The sequence below is a fragment of the Pinus tabuliformis genome, chromosome 7 (assembly GCF_031772625.1).
Source record: "Pinus tabuliformis cultivar Carrire ecotype Pingquan chromosome 7, CPIR1, whole genome shotgun sequence".
Taxonomy (NCBI): domain Eukaryota; kingdom Viridiplantae; phylum Streptophyta; class Pinopsida; order Pinales; family Pinaceae; genus Pinus; species Pinus tabuliformis.
In genome coordinates, this window is record NC_142293.1 from 1,543,328,618 (window position 1) to 1,543,350,543 (window position 21,926).

General features: G+C 40.1%; 1 protein-coding gene across 1 annotated transcript in view; it reads left to right on the forward strand.

Annotated features, from left to right (window-relative positions):
- LOC149253776 (peptide deformylase 1B, chloroplastic-like) overlaps positions 1-21,926 on the forward strand; it is a 260,645-nt gene that overhangs the window by 98,045 nt on the left and 140,674 nt on the right. The window contains exon 3 of the mRNA XM_089460018.1: positions 6,928-7,120. Within this exon, the coding sequence (XP_089316144.1) occupies positions 6,928-7,120 (193 nt within the window). The remainder of the gene's footprint in view (positions 1-6,927; positions 7,121-21,926) is intronic.

The following is a 21,926-nucleotide window of genomic DNA, read 5'->3' on the forward strand; positions in this document are numbered from 1 at the left end:
GAAAGGAAGCCTTCTAGGGCAGCGAAGGAAGGGAGAAAGAAGCCGAAGATTAAGGACTGTTTCTGGGGTAAACTTACAGCCACACGTGTGAAAGGGATAGGGTCTGCCTGCGGCCATAGTAGCAGAAAATTACAGTTCATACCTCACTGTTTTGGGTGCAAACTAGGCCTACAAGGCCCCTCTCTCAAGCGTGGAAGAAAGGTAAGCAAGCGAAGGATAGAAGACAAGTCTGACTTGGTTTAGTGAAGAGAATCTCCCACACATACGAAGAAATTAGGGCTACATTACAGCTGCCCTAAGTCTGCTATAGTTGTCAAGAGAAAAGGATTTGGTTGCAAGGCTAGAAGGTCATTACTCTAAGATAGAAAGACTCCAACTTCAGCGAAGGAAGAAAAGATCAAAGACCATACTAGAACACACAATCTAAAGTGTCTACAGTTGCCGGAAGATAGAGGTCCATGTGCCGAAAGTTATAGTGCAGAAAGAGGAAGGATTTGACTTATGCTTGGAGGATATCCTAGTCAAGGGTCTAGGGTTTGGCAGTTGTTCAAATAAGAAGCTTCAATAAGAGAAAACTTACAAAGGGTTTTCCTCTCAAGAGTGGAAAGGTTTTGTCCCTGGCAGAGAGCCAAACTTTGTGTTCTTGTTATTTTGTTTTGGTAGTAGTTTGATGAAACACACACACTAATAAGAAGAAGAAGATAAATTGTCAAAGTGCATCACAAATTGTTATCAAGTAACAGAGAATCACTTTACACTACTTTGCCCTAGATTCTTCAACATGGTATCAGAGCTAAGGTAACACATCAAGGATAAGGCAACTCAAGAACACTCATCAAGGGGAAGCATCTACAAAGTTGAAGCATCAAGCCTAGAAGTCTCAATCACTTCAAGGTCAAGAAGGGTATACAATCCATTACTCATCAAGAAGGTCTACAAAGCTAGAAGAAGAGCCTTACATAAAGGCACCTACAAAGAAGAGCAGATTGAAGCAGGACCTACATCAAGCTACAAGTCTTCAAGCAAACCTCATCACCAAGCAAGTCCACTTGGAGAAGGCAACTTGAAGAACATCAAGATCCAGGGAAGACAAGCCATCAAGCCTTCAAGGAGGAAGCAAATCCATTACATCTCAAAATCTATCAAGTAAGTACATGTCCCCTTCTGAATATATTTCAATGTCTTTTTGCAAGGAAAGCAATAAATTGGTAGGTACCAATAACTTTCTTGCATGGAAGAAGAGGACTGATCTACTACTCAAGGAGAATGAACTCCTAGAGCATGTCAAAGGGAATATCACTATCCCTGCTAAGGAACAGACTCAAGCCTTAGCCAAGTACAATAAGGATGAGACAAGAACTCAAAGGATTCTAATAGAATTAATCAAAGACTCTCTCATTCCTTATGTCTCTAAGTTTGAGACATCAAAAGAAATTTATGACAAGCTAGTAGAGCTATTCTCGGTATCCACAACCAGAGAAGTAATATCTCTGAGAAATGAATTGTACAGATGAAGATAACAAATGAAGGAATAGCTCCCTACTTCATGAAAATCTCTGAAATGAGAGATCAACTTCAAGAGCTTGGGGAAGTCATGTCTGATAGAGAGATGATAACTGTAGTACTCAATGCTCTACCTGAGGGGTGGGGAAACTTCACATCAAGCATATATGCCAAGAAGGAAGCAACCACTCTCAGTGAACTGTGGTCTCTATGCAAAACATAGGAATCTAGACTCAAGGCAAAAGAAGATGTGGGATCAAAGGAGCAATCATTTGCTACCTTGGCCAAAAGAAATGATAAATTTGGCAAATTTGGTCCATGAAGAACAAACAACAAAGACATGTCCAAGATCCAATGCTTTGGATGCCAAGAATTTGGACATTACAAAAGAAATTGTCCTAAGCTTAAGAAGGACATCAACAACAAAAGAAAGAGGGAAGAAGCTCACTTGACTCAAGAAGTCAAAGAAGAAGGAAAGAAGCAAAAGAAGGAAGATCCTACGGATCTCTACTATGACTAGGTCAAACTCTTTACTTTTGGACTTCTTCCAAAGTTTTGAGTAGTAAAGGAGCATTTAAGAATAGAATTAATATTGCATGGCTAGAATCATCCTCTAGAATCTAGCAGCATGATGTACATAGAGTTCTAGATACTAATGAAGGTGTAGCATTTATGATAAGAACAAAAATGCATGGGTAGAAATATCTTCTAGAATATAGGAGCATGATAGATATAGCTCAAGATATTCATATAGAAGGAGCATACCTAGTATACGACCTCATCCATGATAAAAAGAAAATTTGATCATGATTAAGAATCATAGAAGACCTCCATCATCAAAAGAAAGGAAACATTTGCAAGGCAAGGATCTTTAAGATCCTATGATGGAATCTTCAAAAGAAGGTTCATGGACCAAAGAAGATGTCTCATTGGGAATCCCATTCATGGGATTCAAGAAAGGATGATATGCTGGCAAGCTAAGATGAAGCAAGAAGGGTCACAACAAAGGATGATCAAAGGAGAATCAAGATGAGGTATGTATGCATTAAAGTTTAGTCATGTTATCATTTGTATATTATTGAGTCATGGGATAGTTCTATAACATGATCAAGCATGAAAGAATCTCTTTCACCAAGAACATGCTTGAAGGCATGTACCACAATGCAATGAAGGTCAACAAAAGAATATGCTCACATAAGGAGTATAAGATTGCTGACTAAGAAGCAAGAAGAAATGCTGACAAGTCCAGGAAGCAAGCAATGAAGGAATGTTCTCACAAGAAGCATTAGATGGTTGACCTATCTATTGAATAAGAAGCAAATGAAGAAAGAGATCAAGCATGTGGAAGAATACCATAATCAGATATCTCCCGAAAGAAGGCAAGACAACTCTGATAAAGAAAGAAAGGACCCTTGACACCTATGAAGGCCTTGGAGATATAAAAGATGCAGATAATTGATTCTACTCTACGAAGGTGACATGATGAAGAAACTATCCAAATAAAAGCAATGTTGAAGCAATATCAGGATGAAGTCATGATGGGCTACTAGGTCGAAGCATGTAAACAAGCAAGTACAATGAAGCATCCATGAGAAGAATATTCCAAAGCATGGACAAGATGACAAAAGAATAGCCAAGATGACAAGAAAACCTGATGAATGACATGAAAGCCACTTTCCTCGAAGAAAGCAATGACATGACAAATTAGGGAGGAAAGTGATCGATGGATGGTGCCCTACCTAGAAGAAGTTCGAACAAAGACTTCATGACATCAAGAAAGGAAGGAGATCAAGCAGCTGAAGGACCCACAAAGAAGAAGTTGCTGATGAAGGAAAGAGTCCCCAGTTAAGAGGGAGCTCTGACAGGTTCTTGATTAAGAGGGAGCTTTGGATCACCCCTGATTACAAAGGAGTGACATTTGTGTTTTCCATTTCATGGGTCATGCACTAGACCAGGACTAACAACCGTAAGTCTAGATGAAGGCCATGAATGGAAATGTAGACACAAGATAGACACTACATTCTTGTCTTCACTTGGGAAGAAAGAATGGGAGGATTGGGTAATCATCTGGCATCCGATACTCTTTGAGGATGTGTAGGGCATCCAAGACAAGAGTAGGAAAGAGGACCGATATTCTTTGAGGGCTGGGAACCCAAGATAAGAATAGTCCTAGAAGGTCATACTCGGAGAACACTCGGGTGGGTATGTACCTTGAGAGACAATGATGAAGGTGTCTATAAATCATTGGTCTCGCCAACATTGTAGCTCATGGTCTCATAAAGAGAGGGAGCTGTTACTCAAGGCCTTGCACTATGACAATGCTGATGAATATGATGCTATAACAGATGGGTTGCAAATTCGGTTTCTCTTATGTGAATTCTTCAAGATTGAAAATTGCCAAACACCTTGTAAAGTTGTATGAATACCTCCCTAGTTAAGAGGGAGTGTTGAAGCAAATGTAAGTAGGCTAGGTCTTCATAAATGTAATTCTCAACAAAAAAACTTGCAGAAAATGTTTTCTTCCGATGAATGGACTTCATCTCGGTGGGCTCGTAGACAAGATGGCAAAGACACCAAAAAGAAAGTTTTTGACAATTATTTTCAAAAAGTCTGCTGAGATTGTGAAAATTACCGAGCCCCTTGTTAAGCTGCTACAAATGGTGGATGGGGAAATATTGGCCATGGGATACATCTATGAGGTTATGGATCAGGCAAAGGAGCAAATACAGGCAACTTACAAGGATAAATTAGCTAAATATGGGCATATTTGGGAGATCATTGATAACAGATGGAACAATCAACTCCATCGTCCTATACATGCAGCTGGGTATTTTTTGAACCCAAAGTATCATTATAAAGCTCGACTAGGAGATGTGCAGGTTGGGGAGGTCAGAGATGGGTTGTATGATTGCTTGGAGTGCATGGTCCCTAACCATTCCGACCAGTTGGAAATACATAAACAACTTACTCTTTTTAGTATGACAGCAGGTACCTTTGGCAAAAACTTGGCAAAGATGGCAAGAGATGTGGATCAACCAGGTAAGCAATTCCAATTTGTTTTTCTTTTAAAGTTTAATTGTTTACAAATTTACAATTCAAATTGTAGTATGTCTGTAAATACTTTTAAATAAGTAATGAAATGATCTAAGTTACTAATTAATGTCTTTTTCTTTGCAACACATTGGTGGGAGTCATTTCACGGTCAATGTCCTCAATTGCAAAAGTTTACAGTTAGTGTCCTTAGCCAAACTTATAGTGCTTTAGGTTGTGAGCGCAATTGGTCTGTTTTTGAGCTCATACACACGAAAAAGAGAAATCGTTTGGAACAAAAACTGTTAAATGATCTTGTCTTCGTGCAATACAACCTTCGACTAAGGCGCAACCAATTGATGAACAAAAGACCTGATCTAGATCCCATTGTGTTGGACGATATTGATCCAACATCAGAATGGGTGGAGGAGACTGAACCAACTGAGTTTGATGTTGATTTTGATATTGACATGGAGTTGGGGGGGTTGATCCCAATGCAAATCTGGTAGCGCCATCAGAACCATAATTAGTAGCTGGATCAAGCAAAGGCAAACAACCAATGGAAGGCACTAGTTGTGCAACTCGACCAACTTGTGCTTCCATTAGGTCTAGTTCTATCGTTATTGGTGCTATTGTTGAGGTTGCAGATGAGGCTGAGGCATCCTCAAACTCTGATCTAGATGATGTTTATGTAGCTCCTGTTGATGATCCTGTGTCTAGTAGTGGTGATGAGTTTGATCATGATGAGGAATGATCATGTTGATCACTGATATGTACCTGCAGACTTGTAGCCTTGTAGTAGGCCAATGGCTCCATAGCTTGTATCATTGTTTTTGGACTTTATAGGCCACTTGGAGCCTCATTGCTTATGTATTTTATCGATGATATGTATTGCACTTGGTGCCATTTTGATATATTCACCTTTACATGGTATATATATGAGAAAACTTTGCATATTTTGTCTCTATTGGTTTGGAATCATGATTTTAAATCTTGATAATAGTTTTTTTTCATTAAAATTTAATTATTTCATGTATTTTTTTAAAAACCGGTTCATTGAGATTTGACCAGTCCCGGTTTGACCGGTTCCGTTTTGAAACCCAGTTTATTAGGTGGACTGGTTCGGTCACTGGTTTCGGTTTTGAATACTATGAACCAAATTGAGGACTGAGTTGGTACTGAACTGGCTAGTTTGACACCAAACTAGTCTAACTTGATCGAGTCCATACTTACTTGACCAGTTTGGTAACAAAACTAGTCCAACTGGATTGAGTCTATACCTACTAGGGCGAGTTGATGTTGGTTCAATTGCATACAGGCTGCAATGCACATTTGGGGGAGAAAAACAAATTCTTTTAAATCTTTTACCTAAACCCTAGATTTTGTCACCCTAAACCCTGAAAGCACATGATGTAGAGAAACCGCTCCCCCTTCTCTTATTTGCCTCACAACTCTCTTGTTGAACATTCGTGAGCATTTAGAGTTTTGGTAGCAGCATTGAATGGTTGTGATTTTGACAAGGATCCCATTTCCAGTCATGGATGAGTTTGATGTTTGATCATGTTGATCAGTGTTGGTGTACTATCTTGTAGCATGTTGTTTTTGGGATTCTAGAGGTCATTCACAGCCCTGTTGATTATGCATTTTGTTTCAGATATGTATTGCATTGGATGCCATTCTCATATATTCACCCTTAGATGGGATATGCATGAAGAGACATTACATATTTTTTTTCTATTGGTTTGGAATCTATAAAATATGTTTTTCATTAAAATCCTAATATATTGTGTATTTTTAAATAAACAAAGTCATTTCAAATCGGTTTGATTATGAGCCCAGTCCAACTTGACCCTTGGCCAATTTTGAGGCTGAGTTTGAGTTTAAAATTATTGGTGTACAGTCCCAGGAGCACCTAGGAACCATGCGGAAGCACTCCAGGGACCATGGGATGTGATGAGGCAGGTTGGGAGAACACGCCCGAGAGTGCTCTGACAATATTTCACTCTAGAGTGAGGTTCCAGAGTGGGAACAGGACTCTCTGGTGCCCTCCTTGACAACACTGCTCACTCGGCACTAAAAAGTATTGAGAATGAAAATCTGCATAAGCAAACTGCAATGAAAATGGATGGAGAGTTTTTCTAATATCAAGCTATAATGTCTTGGGGCATTACCCCCAAAATTTCTGTTCAGGAGTTTTGGCTACTTTGAAACCCCAATGCCACAGTCTAGCAACCGAAAGGAAAATATATTTGTACTTTACAGACAAGAACTCTGTACATATGTGTTTGGTCGATTTGTATCATGGAATTGCATCGGTTAGGTAAGTCCTTATCATTAAGTAATTTTATTGCTATTACAGGGCAGTGAGAATTTTTTTACTTTCTCGTGGTGCAGAACTGATGGAGTTGGTCTCTCAGCACCCCAAGTTGGAGTAAATGTTCAGCTTATGGTGTTCAATCCTGCTGGTGAACGTGGTAAAGGAGAGGAGGTAATCCTTGTAAATCCAGAGATTTACAAGTACTCGAAGAAAAAAGAGGTGTTTACAGAAGGCTGCTTGTCATTTCCAGATATTTATGCTGATGTGGAGGTACGCCTCAGATCTCAGGATCATTAAAATATAATATCTAGGAAATGGATATATTCTGTAAGCACCTTGAATGTAAACTGGGTACAAGGATTCAGCTTCAATTACATAGATTAAACGATGCTTTTACCATCTTTGTTAGATTGTTGGCACTTTTTCTGAATACATGGTGTTTGGAGCTGCTTTAGTATCCCAAGACCTTCGCATGTCTACTTTGTTGCTCAATTCACGTAGTGCTTGTCTGGGAGCTGTGAAGTTTAACAGTCGCGGACTTCAGTCCAGTACTCAAGTTAGTGGAAGAATAATTAAAGGTTGTGTTATTGGAGTCAATATCATATTTTGAGTTAGGAGTCTCTTATGGGTACATTGTACAACCCTTGGTATATTGGGACAAGTTTTGAAAGTGTTGAGAATTTAGGAATAGATTGCATGAGATTTGATAGATCCATATTATAAAATGATGGGTTATGTATTTTTTGGGTAGAAAAGGACACACACACACACACACACACACTTTTCCATGAAAAAACATTATATTGATATTTCAAGAGTGAAATCAAATATACATTGACAGCCTGATGGTTCCTTCAAAATTCAAAAATGTCTTCATATCTATCCTGCTTATTCTGTAGCTACAGATTACAGTCATCCTTACATCAACACAACAAAACATTTATTCTTGCCTTTCTGAACCAACACAACCTTACAGCATCAACTGTAAATCCCCACACGAAATACTCTGTCTAGGACATTTAACCTTAATTTCACATAGCTTTTGCCCAGTTTTCGTGGCTGAATTTGCTGTTGTTCTCCTCTCTATTCTGGGCATTTGATACATTTTCCTATTTTTAGGGGGATTTCTATTTTTGGAATGTCTATTTTTAGCAGTATGAGGTGGCAGACTGATGGGTTGACTCGTGGCAGCAATGGAGAGTTCATGGGCAGTGAAGATCTGGATGAGTCATTACTGACATGGCAAAGGATGAGTTGACATGGAAATTGAGCAAATTCATTTTTCTCTCCTTATGTGTTTTCCTTTACTAATTTCTCTCCTATTTACCCTCCTTGTTCCCTATTTTTATCGTACTTTCTCTCCTTGTTTTCCTCTCACTCACCCCCCTAAATCTTCTCCCATTTTCCTTCACCTTTTCCCTTTTCTTCCTACTAAATTCCCTCCCTTTTTTTCCTCCACAGAAAAGGAAATCAATTCAGGACAAGTTGAATTAATGAAAAAAGCAGAGTGGAGAAATTTAAGCCAAGTCGAATTGACAAAAAAGGAGAGGAGAAAATTAAGCCCAAGTTGAATTTCTATAGGAAAATTAGCTAAATTGAATTGGCTAAATTAACTTGGAGTATTTATTATCATAAGGAGAAATTTGGCCAAAAACACCTAAGTCGAATTTGCTAACTTCATCTCGGGGTTATTTTTATCTCAGGCTGGCTCCTAGATACTTGAGTTCAACTCAAGAAAGGGCCACTCAACTCAGTTTCTTCTCCACTCAAAGCTCAGTTGATCCAAACATGTGAAATAATGCCCAATTATGGAAGAGTTCAACTGCTCCTTGCCACGAATTGCAAAGGGAAAAACTATTTAAATGGGTGGACAGCCAACCTTCCAACTCAAATTGCCTTGAACAAGAGCACGCAACCATACTTTCTTCTCTCTTTTTTCTAGCTCTTATTACCTTGTTTCCGGTATCATTGTATTCAAGTTCGGTGATAGTCATCTTGGTGCATCCAACCTTTTGGATCTGGCAAAATAAAGTCAGTTGATCCAATCACTCTAGTTTGGTTGGTTCAGTGCTATCTTGTGCAAATTATTAAGTGTTTTCAGCTATTTATTTGGGCAATTAGCCACTTAGAATACAATTTCTTCTTGCATTATTTTTCCACATAACATGCTAATTTGCCAGCAACCCATAGGGAGGATTTTGCTATACGTTCGCTGATTTTGCTGTTGATTTTAAAGTTTATATCAGCTCTAAGGGCATAACAATTAGTTCTAACAGACGATTAATAAGGCATAAAACAATAGATAAAACTTTGACGTCAACCCTAGAAAATGGCTGAAAAGTCTATGAAAAGCTTCAATTTTTCTTCTCTAATGCACTTTTACACATTGTCTAACCCTAGGGCATACATCCATGTGTCATTAAATGCTAAAAATATAATATTTTGTTGTAATTTAACCCTAATTTACCATGCAATAAAAGAAAAACGATTTTTATATTTAAAAAGATGCCACAAGAGAGATGGACTATTGCCTTCTCAATCTATGGCATATGGAGTCTATGATAGAAACAATTTTAGGGTTTCCTTAGAGTGATTCTAAATCGACTCCTGGGGTTGGAGGCAGCTAGCTCACAGGAGCAGGTTTACTCCATCAACGGGCTTAGGGGCTTCTGGAGGGGTTTTTATTGGGTCTTATGGCATTCGCTTGACATATTCCATCATCCGCAAAACTTGCCTGCTGTTCTGTTGCATTCTGACAACTTTTGGAAAACGGGGTTATTATTGAGCCTAACTCAATTAATTACACTTAAGGTGGCATTCCAAGAGGAATACTTGACAAAACACCTTAGTGTAATAGCTCGTTGGAATCGAAACGAGAAAATCTACAGGATGAGATGGTGGGAAGTGACTTTCAGTGGCATGAGGAGGGATGGTGGCCGATTTACCATTTTCTCAAATTAAAAAGGCATTTTAATTAAAATAAGAGGGAAAAGGTACTAAGTGATTAAAATAATAAAATAAACGCTTCTAGAGGGGTCCATTAGATCTATAAAAGGGGAGGAGGAGACCATGTGAAGACATCTTGGATTTGTGCATGTTGTCTTGGTGGAAGTTGGAGAACCTAGTTCCCAACTACTATAGCCTCTGGACGGAAACCCTTGGGTATGCTATTGAGTGTTGGACGAAAACCCAACACTCCTTGAGGATAATTTATCCAGGAGTTTCATAGAGCTTCAATGATATTGGAATGATCATTCAGGTCCTCAATTGGTTCTTCATCGGTTTTTAGTTGATTCAATGGCAGCTGTTGTTGTAGGGAGATGGAAGCTGTTGTGGATATTTGAGATATTGTGAGCGGCATAACTGCAGAATATTTGGAGGCCCCCTCAGCTGTAATCTTTTCTATTTTGTCTCAGATATTTCCAATTGTACTTTGGATGCTATATTATAATAAATAAGGCCGAGTCATTCCTTGTGCTGGATTTTTTGATGTTATTTGAGTTTCTAGGTTTACTTCTGCAAATTATCAATGTATTTGCCATATTTTATCGATTTGGCAAAGTAGTCGTGCTTGTCTAATTTCTGGTTCCTATTTACTAGTGCATTTTGGTGTAATTTTGTGGGTTTTTGGCGAAAATGCCGACATAAAATTTTATAAAAAAAAATTCTCAGAAAAATACCACAAAATTTCTGAAAGCGATATTACAGTGGTATCAGAGCCTTGGTGTTGGCTTTGACTGCAGTTTTTTCAGTTGTAGATATTATGGTTTGAGGCTTTTAGGATTATTTGCAGGAATTCTTCTATTTTGCTAGAGTCGTAATTTCATTACAGAAAATAAATTTTACTGGAGAAATTTGTCTTGGGCATTAATTATTCTACAAAGTTCCTGTTGCAAAGTGCTAGCCAAATTTTCTTGGGTTTTGTCATCTGCTTAATAATCATTCGACAAAACTCATCAAAGAGAAAATTTGTATTATTTGGCCAAATCAATTTTGAGCTGAGCGCAATTGTTTTATTAAAGGGTGAAATTTATCTAAGTCAAAATTGTTAAAAAGGTCCCAATATTATTTAAAGTTGAAATTAGATGAAACCATAATCTAAAACTTTGGAATAAATTTCAAGGTTTAGTAGTCAACAAAAATTTGTTAGAGATTGTGTTTATAGTGCAGAGGCTGCGCATTATCCTCAGGACCAAATTATTTGTAGTCAAGGTTGATGTGCATATGTAAGATAAGATAAGATAAGATAATTATATTTATGTCCAACTATTGACCACAAAGTAGGTCAAAGGGATTGTTGAGTACAATGATGTCCATACAATGCGAGATAACCAAACGGTCTCCTATAAAAACTAGAATGCATGAATATAAAAGGTACAATGCAGGAACATAAAATATATAATGTATGGAATGCCCTGGCGGAGAAGATCCAGGAGCTAATGGGTCTGGGGATCAGACCCATCTCTCCTAACATCCGAGGTTGACTGAAGAACATTGAAGAAAACTCCACAAAGTTTGTTGGCCCGATGAAGGGCTGGTGGAAATTGTGGACTGCCCGCTAAAGTGATGACAAAGATCTGATGCAACTACTGGCAAGCTTGGACGCATGTGGAGAGGGTGGGTCGATTCACTGGTTTGAAAGACGAAGTCAACAACGATGAAATAGGTCGAATCTGGAATCACATGTGAGATCAATTGAGACCGTGATAATCTTCAGATTGAGGGTTTGAAGCATCCAACATTTCCTTGAGAGGTCAAGTAGCAAGTTTTTCGAGGATATTGGTGTAATCAAACTTCATGACCAAATGGAAGCTGAGCTTGAATCTGAAAGGTATTATTCTCATTGTGGTTACTGGTTGTGAGAAACAGTGGTTCGATTTCCTCTTTAGAGAGGCAGCACGAGCATCTGTACAAAGCCACAAACTTATTCTGCAGTTGGACGAAATACCCTTGGGTTCTGGACTATGTATTGATGATTGTGCTATACGTATGATTTATGGGAGTTTATACTTAGCCATAACTAGGCCGTATTTTCCTGTAATGGATATGAAACTTGAGTTTTTGACTCTCAGAATTGTGCACTTGATAGCTCATGGATATCAATTTGGGTGAGGAAAAATAGTGTTTCCCTAGTTGGACATAGCAGAGGATTAAACTTAGTACGTGCTCCACTGCCAATAATGTTGCACTAATCTTGAACTTGTATGGGGATGACTTGAAGTGGTTCGAACCATTCTTATATTGATGAACAAAACATGGGTTTTTACCTGAAGATTGCACCATATGTTAATTTTTGGTAGCATCAGATGTGCTCTAAGTCTCAAATTTTGCATGGAGACTTCGGCACATGTATTCCAAAGAACCCAAAAAACGTTTTGGGAAATTCCACACAAAGACAATGCTGATTTTGGTTAGCATCAGATGTGCTCTAGCTCTGAAATTTTGTGGAGAGGCTAGAACACATGAGATATCCAAGACCCATAAATCGTTTGGAGAAATTCCACCTGGATGAGGAGTTATTAAAATAATTAATATTTTAATGGGTTCCTAAGTCTAAACTTATGAAAATAAAAATATTAATGGGTATTAATAAAAATATGGATGAGAAGCTTCTAAGAGGCGAGGATCAAGTCTATTTTAATCTTAGCCGTTGATTAGAGACTTAATCTCGGCCATTGATTCATCAACAAGAAAAGTATAAGAGGAGGCTTGAGGGTCAGTTGGAGATACACCAAGTGATCAGTCAATTCAATTTTTTTGGGGCGAGGTTTGCTAAGAAAATCGAATAGGTGATCTGAGTTGTAGTGAGAGGGGCAGTAGCAGAGAGTTGGATCGGAAGGGAGTTCCGAGTACTAGGCAGAGAGGAAGCAGTAGCATCAGAGAGGTAGTGCATAGGCCTACGTAGCCCAGGAAGGGGCTCACGCAAAGCTGACGTAGGCCAAGAGGGTTCTTGCAGTGGCAGCGCGAGATAATCATCGAAAGTGCGAGATTTTGTTGGGAGTTCGATGTTCTGAGCTAGGAGGGCTGAAGTTGAAGCTCCTGAGAGCAAATCGATCCAACAGAGAAGTGATGCAATCTCCCAAAGGCAAGACGCTGGCCCACACAGAGCAGATTGTGTTGGGATTTTTGCAGTGCTTGCCGGAGTCAACCATTAAGTGGATCAATTGTGACTTAGAGAACGAGGTAAACCCTCGTATGTATTTTTTGCTGCCAATATTTCTCTGAAAGGTTAGCCCGTGTGAGAGGCAACATGTTGTACTCAGATTTTTCTTGCTTAATAATACAAACCCTCTATATGCTGCACTGGTTTTCCGCATTGGGTTTTTTCGGGGACGTTTGTCAAAAAATAACGGTGTCCCTTGTGTGATTGTCTCATATCTATTTCAGTTTATGATTTGTATATCGATGTAGTCTGCAGTAGTGTTTTTCATCACTGTTTAAATATTTAAATAACTTGTTGAATGTAAAAACAAGTAGGAGATGATAAACCAATGATTGCAGTAGGATTTTTGATGTATAGATTCAAAATTTTTCACAGACAGTTTTATTAAAATAATTAATTATTTTTAATGGGTCCCTAAGTCTAAACTTAGGAAATTAAAATAATTAATGGGTATTAATCTAATTGTGGATGTAACTTCTAGAAAAAGACGAGGATCAAACAGAAATGATCTTAGCCATTGATTAGCTTCTAATCTGGGTTGTTGAATGTTGTTAAAATTGGCAACTAGGAAAAAACTTCATGTGGGTCATCTTATTCATGGCTGATAATATTTTTATTAGATTGCTCTCGTCGAGAGGTGTAGGATTGATATAAAGATCATCCGATTCCAATAAGTATTCATGGAGATATGAATTTATTTTGATTATGGAATTATTATCAAGCCGACTTACAACTCATGTAGGCTTAGAAGCCCAACAGTCACATCTATTCAAACACCAACGTTGTGTATAAATATAGGAGGACTTTTCCTCATTTGGACTCACTCATCTCATCACATCTCTCTCTCTCTCTACTGCGCAGAAAAGAGTCTCTTCTCTACTGCGCAGAAAAGGGTCTCTCCCTCACATACTTGACGCCGGAAGCTGCTGAAATTGAAGCTGCAACTGCAGAAGTAAAATTTGACCAGCGTGGACTAGAAGATCTCCTCATTTGAATTGCGCTGTAGGTTCATTTGAACCTCCTCTGAAAGCCACAACTTTTGGTGGTGGAATCAAGTCAATCCGACGGACGGTTTGCAAGATATCGACTGCCCTAGTTTGAAGCCGGAAGCTGCTGAAACTGAAGCTGCAACTGCAGAAGTAAAGTTTGACCTGACTGGACTAGAAGATCTTCTCATCTGAACAGTGTTGTAGGTTCATCTGAACTTCCTCTGGAAGCCGCAACTTTTGGTGGTGGAATCAAGCCGATTCGACGATCGGTTTGTGAGATATCGTCTGCCCTAGTTTGATGATGAAGCCGCTAATGCTGATGCTGCTGATATAGGGTTTGCTATTGCTGATATAAATCAGATTTATTGTACTATTTCTCTCTGTTGAATTATTGAAGATAAAAGAAGATTTGATCAAAGGGTTTCCCCACACATTGTGGGGTTTGTCCCTGGCTAGCCACCACATCTTGTGTCTCTTGTCTTGGCTTGTTTTCTGTCGATCGTTTAATGTTCTATCTGCACTTTACTTTATGTACATGTGATTGCTAATCTGTGGAATATAATAAGAAAAATAAGTAAACTGTTATAAGCATAGAACATACCATAACTTAACATGGTATCAGAGCTGAGGTGAAGACAAAGCCCGAGCAAGAGCAAGAGCAATCACCAAAGAGAAGATTGGCAAGGCTATCCTAAAAGAACGATGGGGTCCTCAACACTCTTTTCTGCCGAAGACAAGCTCCGTGAGAAAGCTGACTATCACGGATGGAAGATGTCTATCGATCTAACCGTTGAGGATCAAGGAGTGTTGGATCATGTGAGAGGCAATATTATTGAGCCTCCATCAAATGCACCTCTTGCTGCTAGGAACAAATGGGAGAACGAAGAAGTTAAAGCGAAGAAGATCATCCGGGACTCTATTGACAAGCACTTGGTGGCCTACATCTCTGAACTGGACACCTCCAAGGAAATCTACGATAGATTGGTGAGTTTATTTAAAGTTAATGATGCAAATCAAGTTTTGTTTCTTAGAAATAAGCTGAGGGAAATCAAGAAGGGTAAAGATGAGAGTATGCAAGCATACTTCTTAATAATCACCGAGATCAAGAACGATCTCCTATCTATTGAGGAGACTATTACTGACAGAGAAATGGCACTCACGACTCTTGGAGGATTACCATCCGAATGGTACGTGTTTAGGACTACTTTTCTGAACCATAATATAATTCCTAGTTTCGAGGAATTAATGGCTAGATGCATTCAAGAAGAAACAAGGGTAGAGGAGCAAGAAATGCCCATGCTTAAAGGTCCTCCTGCTACCTTTTCTTCTCATGCTAAGAAAAGAAATAATTCTGGGACTAAATCAAAAGGAAAGGCTGGACCTAAGGGTGGAAGAAAAGGACGATGTTACATCTGCGATAAAGCAGGTCACTATGCAAGGGAGTGCCCTGATAGAAAGGACTAACACCGGGACGATGATCAAAATCCCTCTGATGGCAATCAAAGGAATGACAAATTCAATAGCAAAGGTAAGAGGAGAGCTAGGAATCAAGGAAGAGGGCAACCATTCAAGAAGGCTAGAAATTCTAGGATGTATTAAATGCACCTGACCTCAAAAAGAACCTGGTGTCCATCTCGACAATGGAAGACAAAGGCTACAAGGTAACCTTCAGCTATGGCAAGGAACGTATATAGAAAAATAATGTTAAAGATGCCTTTACTCTTGGGTTTCGTGTTGATTCATTATATCAGGCCGATGGAAGTCCGCTAGGTGTCATGTCTTATGACACATCTCTTCAGTCTGAACTTTGGCATCAGAGGTTTGCCCCCCTTCATTATAAAGCTCTACTTGGTGTAAGACAAATGGTGACAAGGATGCCTGAATTCCGAGTAGAGAAAGAAGGTGTATGTCCAGGATGTGCCGAAGGAAAGCTCAAAAGGGGACCATTCCCCTCAAGCCAAAGAAAGACCTCCGATATATTACAGTTGGTTCACTCAGGCATACCTGAGGCTGGCATTAAGAGGGAGACTACTACTCCACATACTCCTGAGCAGAATGGTGTTGCGGAAAGGAAGAACCGTACGATTGTGGAAACTGTCTCTATGGGTAGATGATGTAACAATGCCTGATGTGGAGGAACCCATGGATCTTATTTATCCACCTGAGCCTTCCTCTTCTAGGAAGAGGCCTTCATGGCTTAGGGGGATACTTGATGATGCTGAAGGACATGCTGCACCCCGAGGAACCTTCCGTGAAAGTAAGAAACCTAATAGGTATTGGGGATACCTGACCATCATGAGCACGATCATACAAAATGAGCCTTCATCATTCTCAGATGTTGTCAAGCATCAAGTATGGAAGGATGCTATAACCAAAGAATATGAGTCTATTATGGAGAATGATGTCTGGGAAGTAGTTCCCAGACCCCAGGACAAGACAATTGTTACTTCAAAATGGCTTTACAAGATAAAGCTGCAGCAGATGGAAGTACGGAATAGTATAAGGCTCGTTTTGTTGCTCGTGGTTTCTCCCAGAAGGAAGGTATAGACTATGATGTGATATTTGCACCTGTTGCCAGATATACGACCATCCGCTTGATCATAGCCCTTGTGGCTTCACAAGGATGGAACCTACATCAGATGGATGTCAAGACCGCGTTCTTGCATGGTTCGATCAAAGAAGAGGTCTACGTGGAGCAACCCGAAGGATTTGAGATTTATGATCAAAAATCTCACGTATGCAGGTTGAAGAAGGCTCTCTATGGGCTGAAGCAAGCACCCCGAGCATGGTATGAGAGGATCAATAGCTACTTGATGAAGCTGGGATTCACTAGGAGTGAAGCTGATCTTAACCTTTACTTTAAGGTTGAAGATGACAAGCCTCTCATACTGGTGTTGTATGTGGATGACCTCTTTCTAACAGGTGCATACCCTCTCATTCACAAATGTAAGAGGGAGTTGGTTTCTGAATTTGAAATGAAGAACCAAGGACTTGAAGTGTGGAAGAAGCCAAGGGAAATTTTCCTATCTCAAGGAAAATATGTGGTGAAGATTCTAAAAAGAATTGGTATGATGGACTGCAAGCCTGGGACTATCTTGAGGATTTTAACTTTCAGAAATTATATGGTAGTGATGTCGGACCAGATTTGAGAAATGCCTTTGAGTTTCATAAACTCATTCGCTTTGATGTTCTTAGTCAACCTCTGTCCGAACATATGTTTTGCAGTTAGCATTGTGAGCTCATATTTGGTTGAGCCTCACTAGATTGATGCCAAGAATCTTCTAAGATATCTTCGTGGCACAATTACTAATGGGTTAAGATACACTGCCGGAGATGTGAGACTACTTGGATATACTGATGCTGATTGGGCAGGCAATGTGGAGGACTGTAAGAGCACTTTTGGGTGTTGTTTCTCCTTGGGATCTGCTTCGATATCCTGGATGAGCAGGAAGCAGAAGTCGGTGGCCTTGAGCACCGCCGAAGCAGAGTATATTGCTGCTAGCATGGCCTCCTGTGAGGCAGTTTGGTTGCGAAAACTCTTCAGTGAGTTGTTTGGATTTACATTGGATACCACTGTGATCCTTTGTGACAACCAGAGTGGGATTCGTTTGTCAGAGAATCCCATATTTCATGATTGCTCCAAACATATCGATATCAGATACCACTATATTCGAGATATGGTGCAACGGGAGCTATAAGGCTCCAACATATCGGTACAGATGAACAGGTCGCCGACATTCTGACAAAACCCCTTGGGAAAGTAAAATTTCTGACTTTTCGAGAACAACTTGGAGTTGTTCAAAGACCCTCCGATGAGGGTCATATATGATTCATTGAGCTCTGGGAGCTCGAGGGGGGTGCGGGGTGCTTCTTGGAGCAGCATATGACCACAGGATGATTCACTATCCCTTGGTGGTATACATGTACACCCCGTGGCAACATTGTAGCAGGATTGATGTTTTCTCCTGTGAGGCCTGGATTGATGTGTTCTCCATGGCGATTGTAGCAGGATTGATGTGTTCTCTTGTGAGGCCTGGATTGATGTGTTCTCCATGGCGATTGTAGCAGGATTGATGTGTTCTCCTGTGAGGCCTGGATTGATGTGTTCTCCATGGCGATTGTAGCAGGATTGATGTGTTCTCCTGTGAGGCCTGGATTGATGTGTTCTCCATGGCGATTGTAGCAGGATTGATGTGTTCTCCTTTGAGGCCTGGATTGATGTGTTCTCCATGGCGGCTTGGATTGATGTTTTCTCCATGGCGATTGTAGCAGGATTGATGTGTTCTCCTGTGAGGACAGGATTGATTAGTTCTCCTGTCGAGGCATCCTACCCATGCAGGTTAGGACTCATGGGAAGTACCTCTCATCTGATCAATGCGCAGGGAAATGAAGTTAGGGACCATAGTAGTACCGATGGATGCATCGTTGTATCTACTGTACTCCTTACGCTAGGATGACCTCCATTGATCTGGGATCAATGATACTGGTCTAGGACCAGTGGTAGGAGTTGTACCATACTATGACGCTGACTTCGGGTCGGTTGAGACTGGTCTGGGATCGGTGGTACATACTATGAGATTTACTTTGTGTCAATGCAGTACTGGTCTGCGACCAGTGAGAGTGGTACATACTATGACCCTGACTTCGGGTCGGTTGAGACTGGTCTGGGACCAGTGGTACACTCTCTGAGACTACGGTACTGGTCTGGGACCAGTGGTAGGAGTGGTACCTACTATGAAGCTGACTTCGGGTCGGTTGAGACTGGTCTGGGACCAGTGGTACGCACTCTGAGATTGACTTTGAGTCAGTGGAGGATGATACCGGTCTGAGACCAGTGGAGTTGTACTCACTATGATGCTGACTTCGGGTTGGTTGAGACTGGTCTGGGACTAGTGGTACATACTCTGAGGCTGACTTTAAGTCAGTATGATACATCCTTGATCATTTCTTCTTCTTCATAATTTAAACAAAAGCAGAGTAGAACAAAAGAAAAGCAGAGTAGAACAAAACAAAGCAGAGCAGAGCAGAATAGAGCAGAGCAGTACAGATTAGTATAGGGCAGAACAAGACAAAGCAGAATAGGCAGAATAGAGCAGAGCAGGGCAAGGGTCAGGCTATATAGGGCAGTGCATTTGATGGATGAATAGTAGCGACCGTCAGACAGATTGCAGATGAAGTTCTCCCTAGTTGAGAGGGAGTGTTAAAATTGGCGACTAGGACAAAATTTCATGTGGGTCATCTTATTCATGGCTAATAATATTTTTATTAGATTCCTCTCGTCGAGAGGTGTAGGATTGATATAAAGATCATCCGATTCCGATAAGTATTCATGGAGATGAATTTATTTTGATTATGGAATTATTATCAAGCCGACCTACAACTCATATAGGCTCAGAAGCCCAACAGTCGCATCTATTCAAACACCAACGTTGTGTATTAATATAGGAGGACTTTTCCTCATTTGGACTCACTCATCTCATCACATCTCTCTCTCTCTACTGCACAGAAAAGAGTCTCTTCTCTACTACACAGAAAAGGGTCTCTCCCTCACACACTTGAAACCGGAAGCTGCCGAAACTGAAGCTGCAACTGCAGAAGTAAAATTTGACCTGCGTGGACTAGAAGATCTCCTCATCTGAACTGCGCTATAGGTTCATCTGAACCTCATCTGAAAGCCGCAACTTTTGGTGCTGGAATCAAGTCAATCCGATGGACAGTTTGCAAGATATCGACTGCCCTAGTTTGAAGCCGGAAGCTGCCGAAACTGAAGCTGCAACTGCAGAAATAAAGTTTGACCTGCATGGACTAGAAGATCTCCTCATCTGAACTGCGTTGTAGGTTCATTTGAACCTCCTCTGGAAGCCGCAACTTTTGGTGGTGGAATCAAGCCGATCTGACGATTGGTTTGTGAGATATCGTTTGCCTTAGCTTGATGATGAAGTCGCTAATGCTAACGCTGCTGATCTAGGGTTTGCTACTGCTGATATAAATCAGATTTATTGTACTATTTCTCTTTGCTGAATTATTGAAGATAAAAGAAGATTTGATCAAAGGGTTTCCCCACACATTGTGGGGTTTGTCCCTGGCTAGCCACCACATCTTGTGTCTCTTGTCTTGGCTTGTTTTCTGTCGATCGTTTAATGTTCTATCTGCACTTTACTCTATGTACATGTGATTGCTAATCTGTGGAATATAATAAGAAAAATAAGTAAATTTTTATAAGAATAGAACATACCATAACTTAACAAATGTCAACGAAGAGATTATTTAAGAAAGCTTGAGGGTCATTTGGAAGACACACAGAGAGTTGATCAGTCAAATCGAATTGCTGAAGCTAGAGGCAACGCAATGATTTGTAGTGATCACGCAGAGAGGGGCAGAGGGAGTTTTGGTTGGAGGATCTTCTCTGGAGCCAAGAATACTCAGCAGAGAGGCAGAGAGACACACAAAGGAGGAAGGGCAGAGGGCATAGAGGGTGACGCAGAGCCAGGAATGGTTCACGCAAGCCCCACGCAGAGCAACACAGTAGCTTCCAACGCAGAAGTCTGAGTTTACTGAGGAGGCTGATGTTTCTGAGCTGGGAGGGCTTCTGAGGGAAAATCGATTCTCAGTTGCACTGACGCAAGGCCCATGCAGGGGTAGCGCAAAAGTAACAGGGGAAATCGTGGTTCAGTTGCTGGATTAGCTGGGACTTGCAATGTAGAGTGAGGTAATCTCACCATTTTCTTCTGCTAAGTGATTTTCTCTATAACTGGATTGCCTGGAGGGCATCTAGAGATTGTATTCAGAAATACTTCAGCTTAATCATAAAAACCCTCAGATTTGTTGCACCGTTTTCCCGCATTGGGTTTTTCTAAGGATGTTTGTCCAAAAACAACTCTGTCATTTGTGTGTATCTTTCTCTATTGTTCACTTTCTTGTTTCAACATATTATTTAAATGGTGTAGGGTGTGTTGACCCCTACTGGTCAACTACCCATGCAGTGCACACCGTCTTTTCTTGACAGAAAGAAGCAGCACCTGATCAGCATGTCCGTGCCATCCTGCCATCATCAGCAGTTTGATCTTTCTGATTGTAAACCCAGTCTGCATGTATTAACTGTAAATAATCTTAGCAGACATGAAGTCATGTATGTAATTTGCCTAGGTGGACCTAACTTTCTGATGATAATCTACGTCCCGGAAGGTTTTTTGTCTCACCGATCCACGAATCGGCAGAGTTTTCCATCAAAACTGACCCCAAAGCCGGGATTGATTTTGTCATTAGAACTTTAGGAGAATCCTAGTGTGTTGATCTGCTAGATTATCGTTGTGTCGCAGAGCTGGGTGTTTTGTGAGGGTCTGTATTAAATGGGTTTGTCCCTTAAGATGTAATTTTGTAAAAGTCATGATGTAATGTGTCCTGAGGGTCGAGAAATGTTTTAAATCCCCTCATGAGTCCTAAGTCCTAGGTCCTAGGTGATGTTTCCGAAGGTTTAGTTCAGTGATCCATTTTAAAATGAATTAAAAAATTAAAAAATGAATAAAAATAATAAAATAATGAAAAATAATAAAAAATTAAAAAATGAAGCAAAAACCCTAACTAATAAAATAATAATATTTTAAGTGAATAAATCGACGGATGAGATCAAGAGATGTCTTGATCCTCATCAACGGTCGAGATCATTTCTACATGGATCACTCGAACTAGCCGTTAGGATCATTTCCTTTATATAGGGGCTTAGGGGGTCATTTCAATTGATCTGATCTGTGAGTCTGTACTGAAAAAGCTCTCTTGTAATCTGATTTTCTGGTTAATAAAAAGACTTTGGGGTTCAAACTGGCTGGTGTTACTCTCTGGGATTGCTGTGAGATCTTTAATTTTCTGCATATTTCAGTTTTCAGCCATTAATCATAGCTTGTTTTTTAGAGTAGTGTGAGCACAG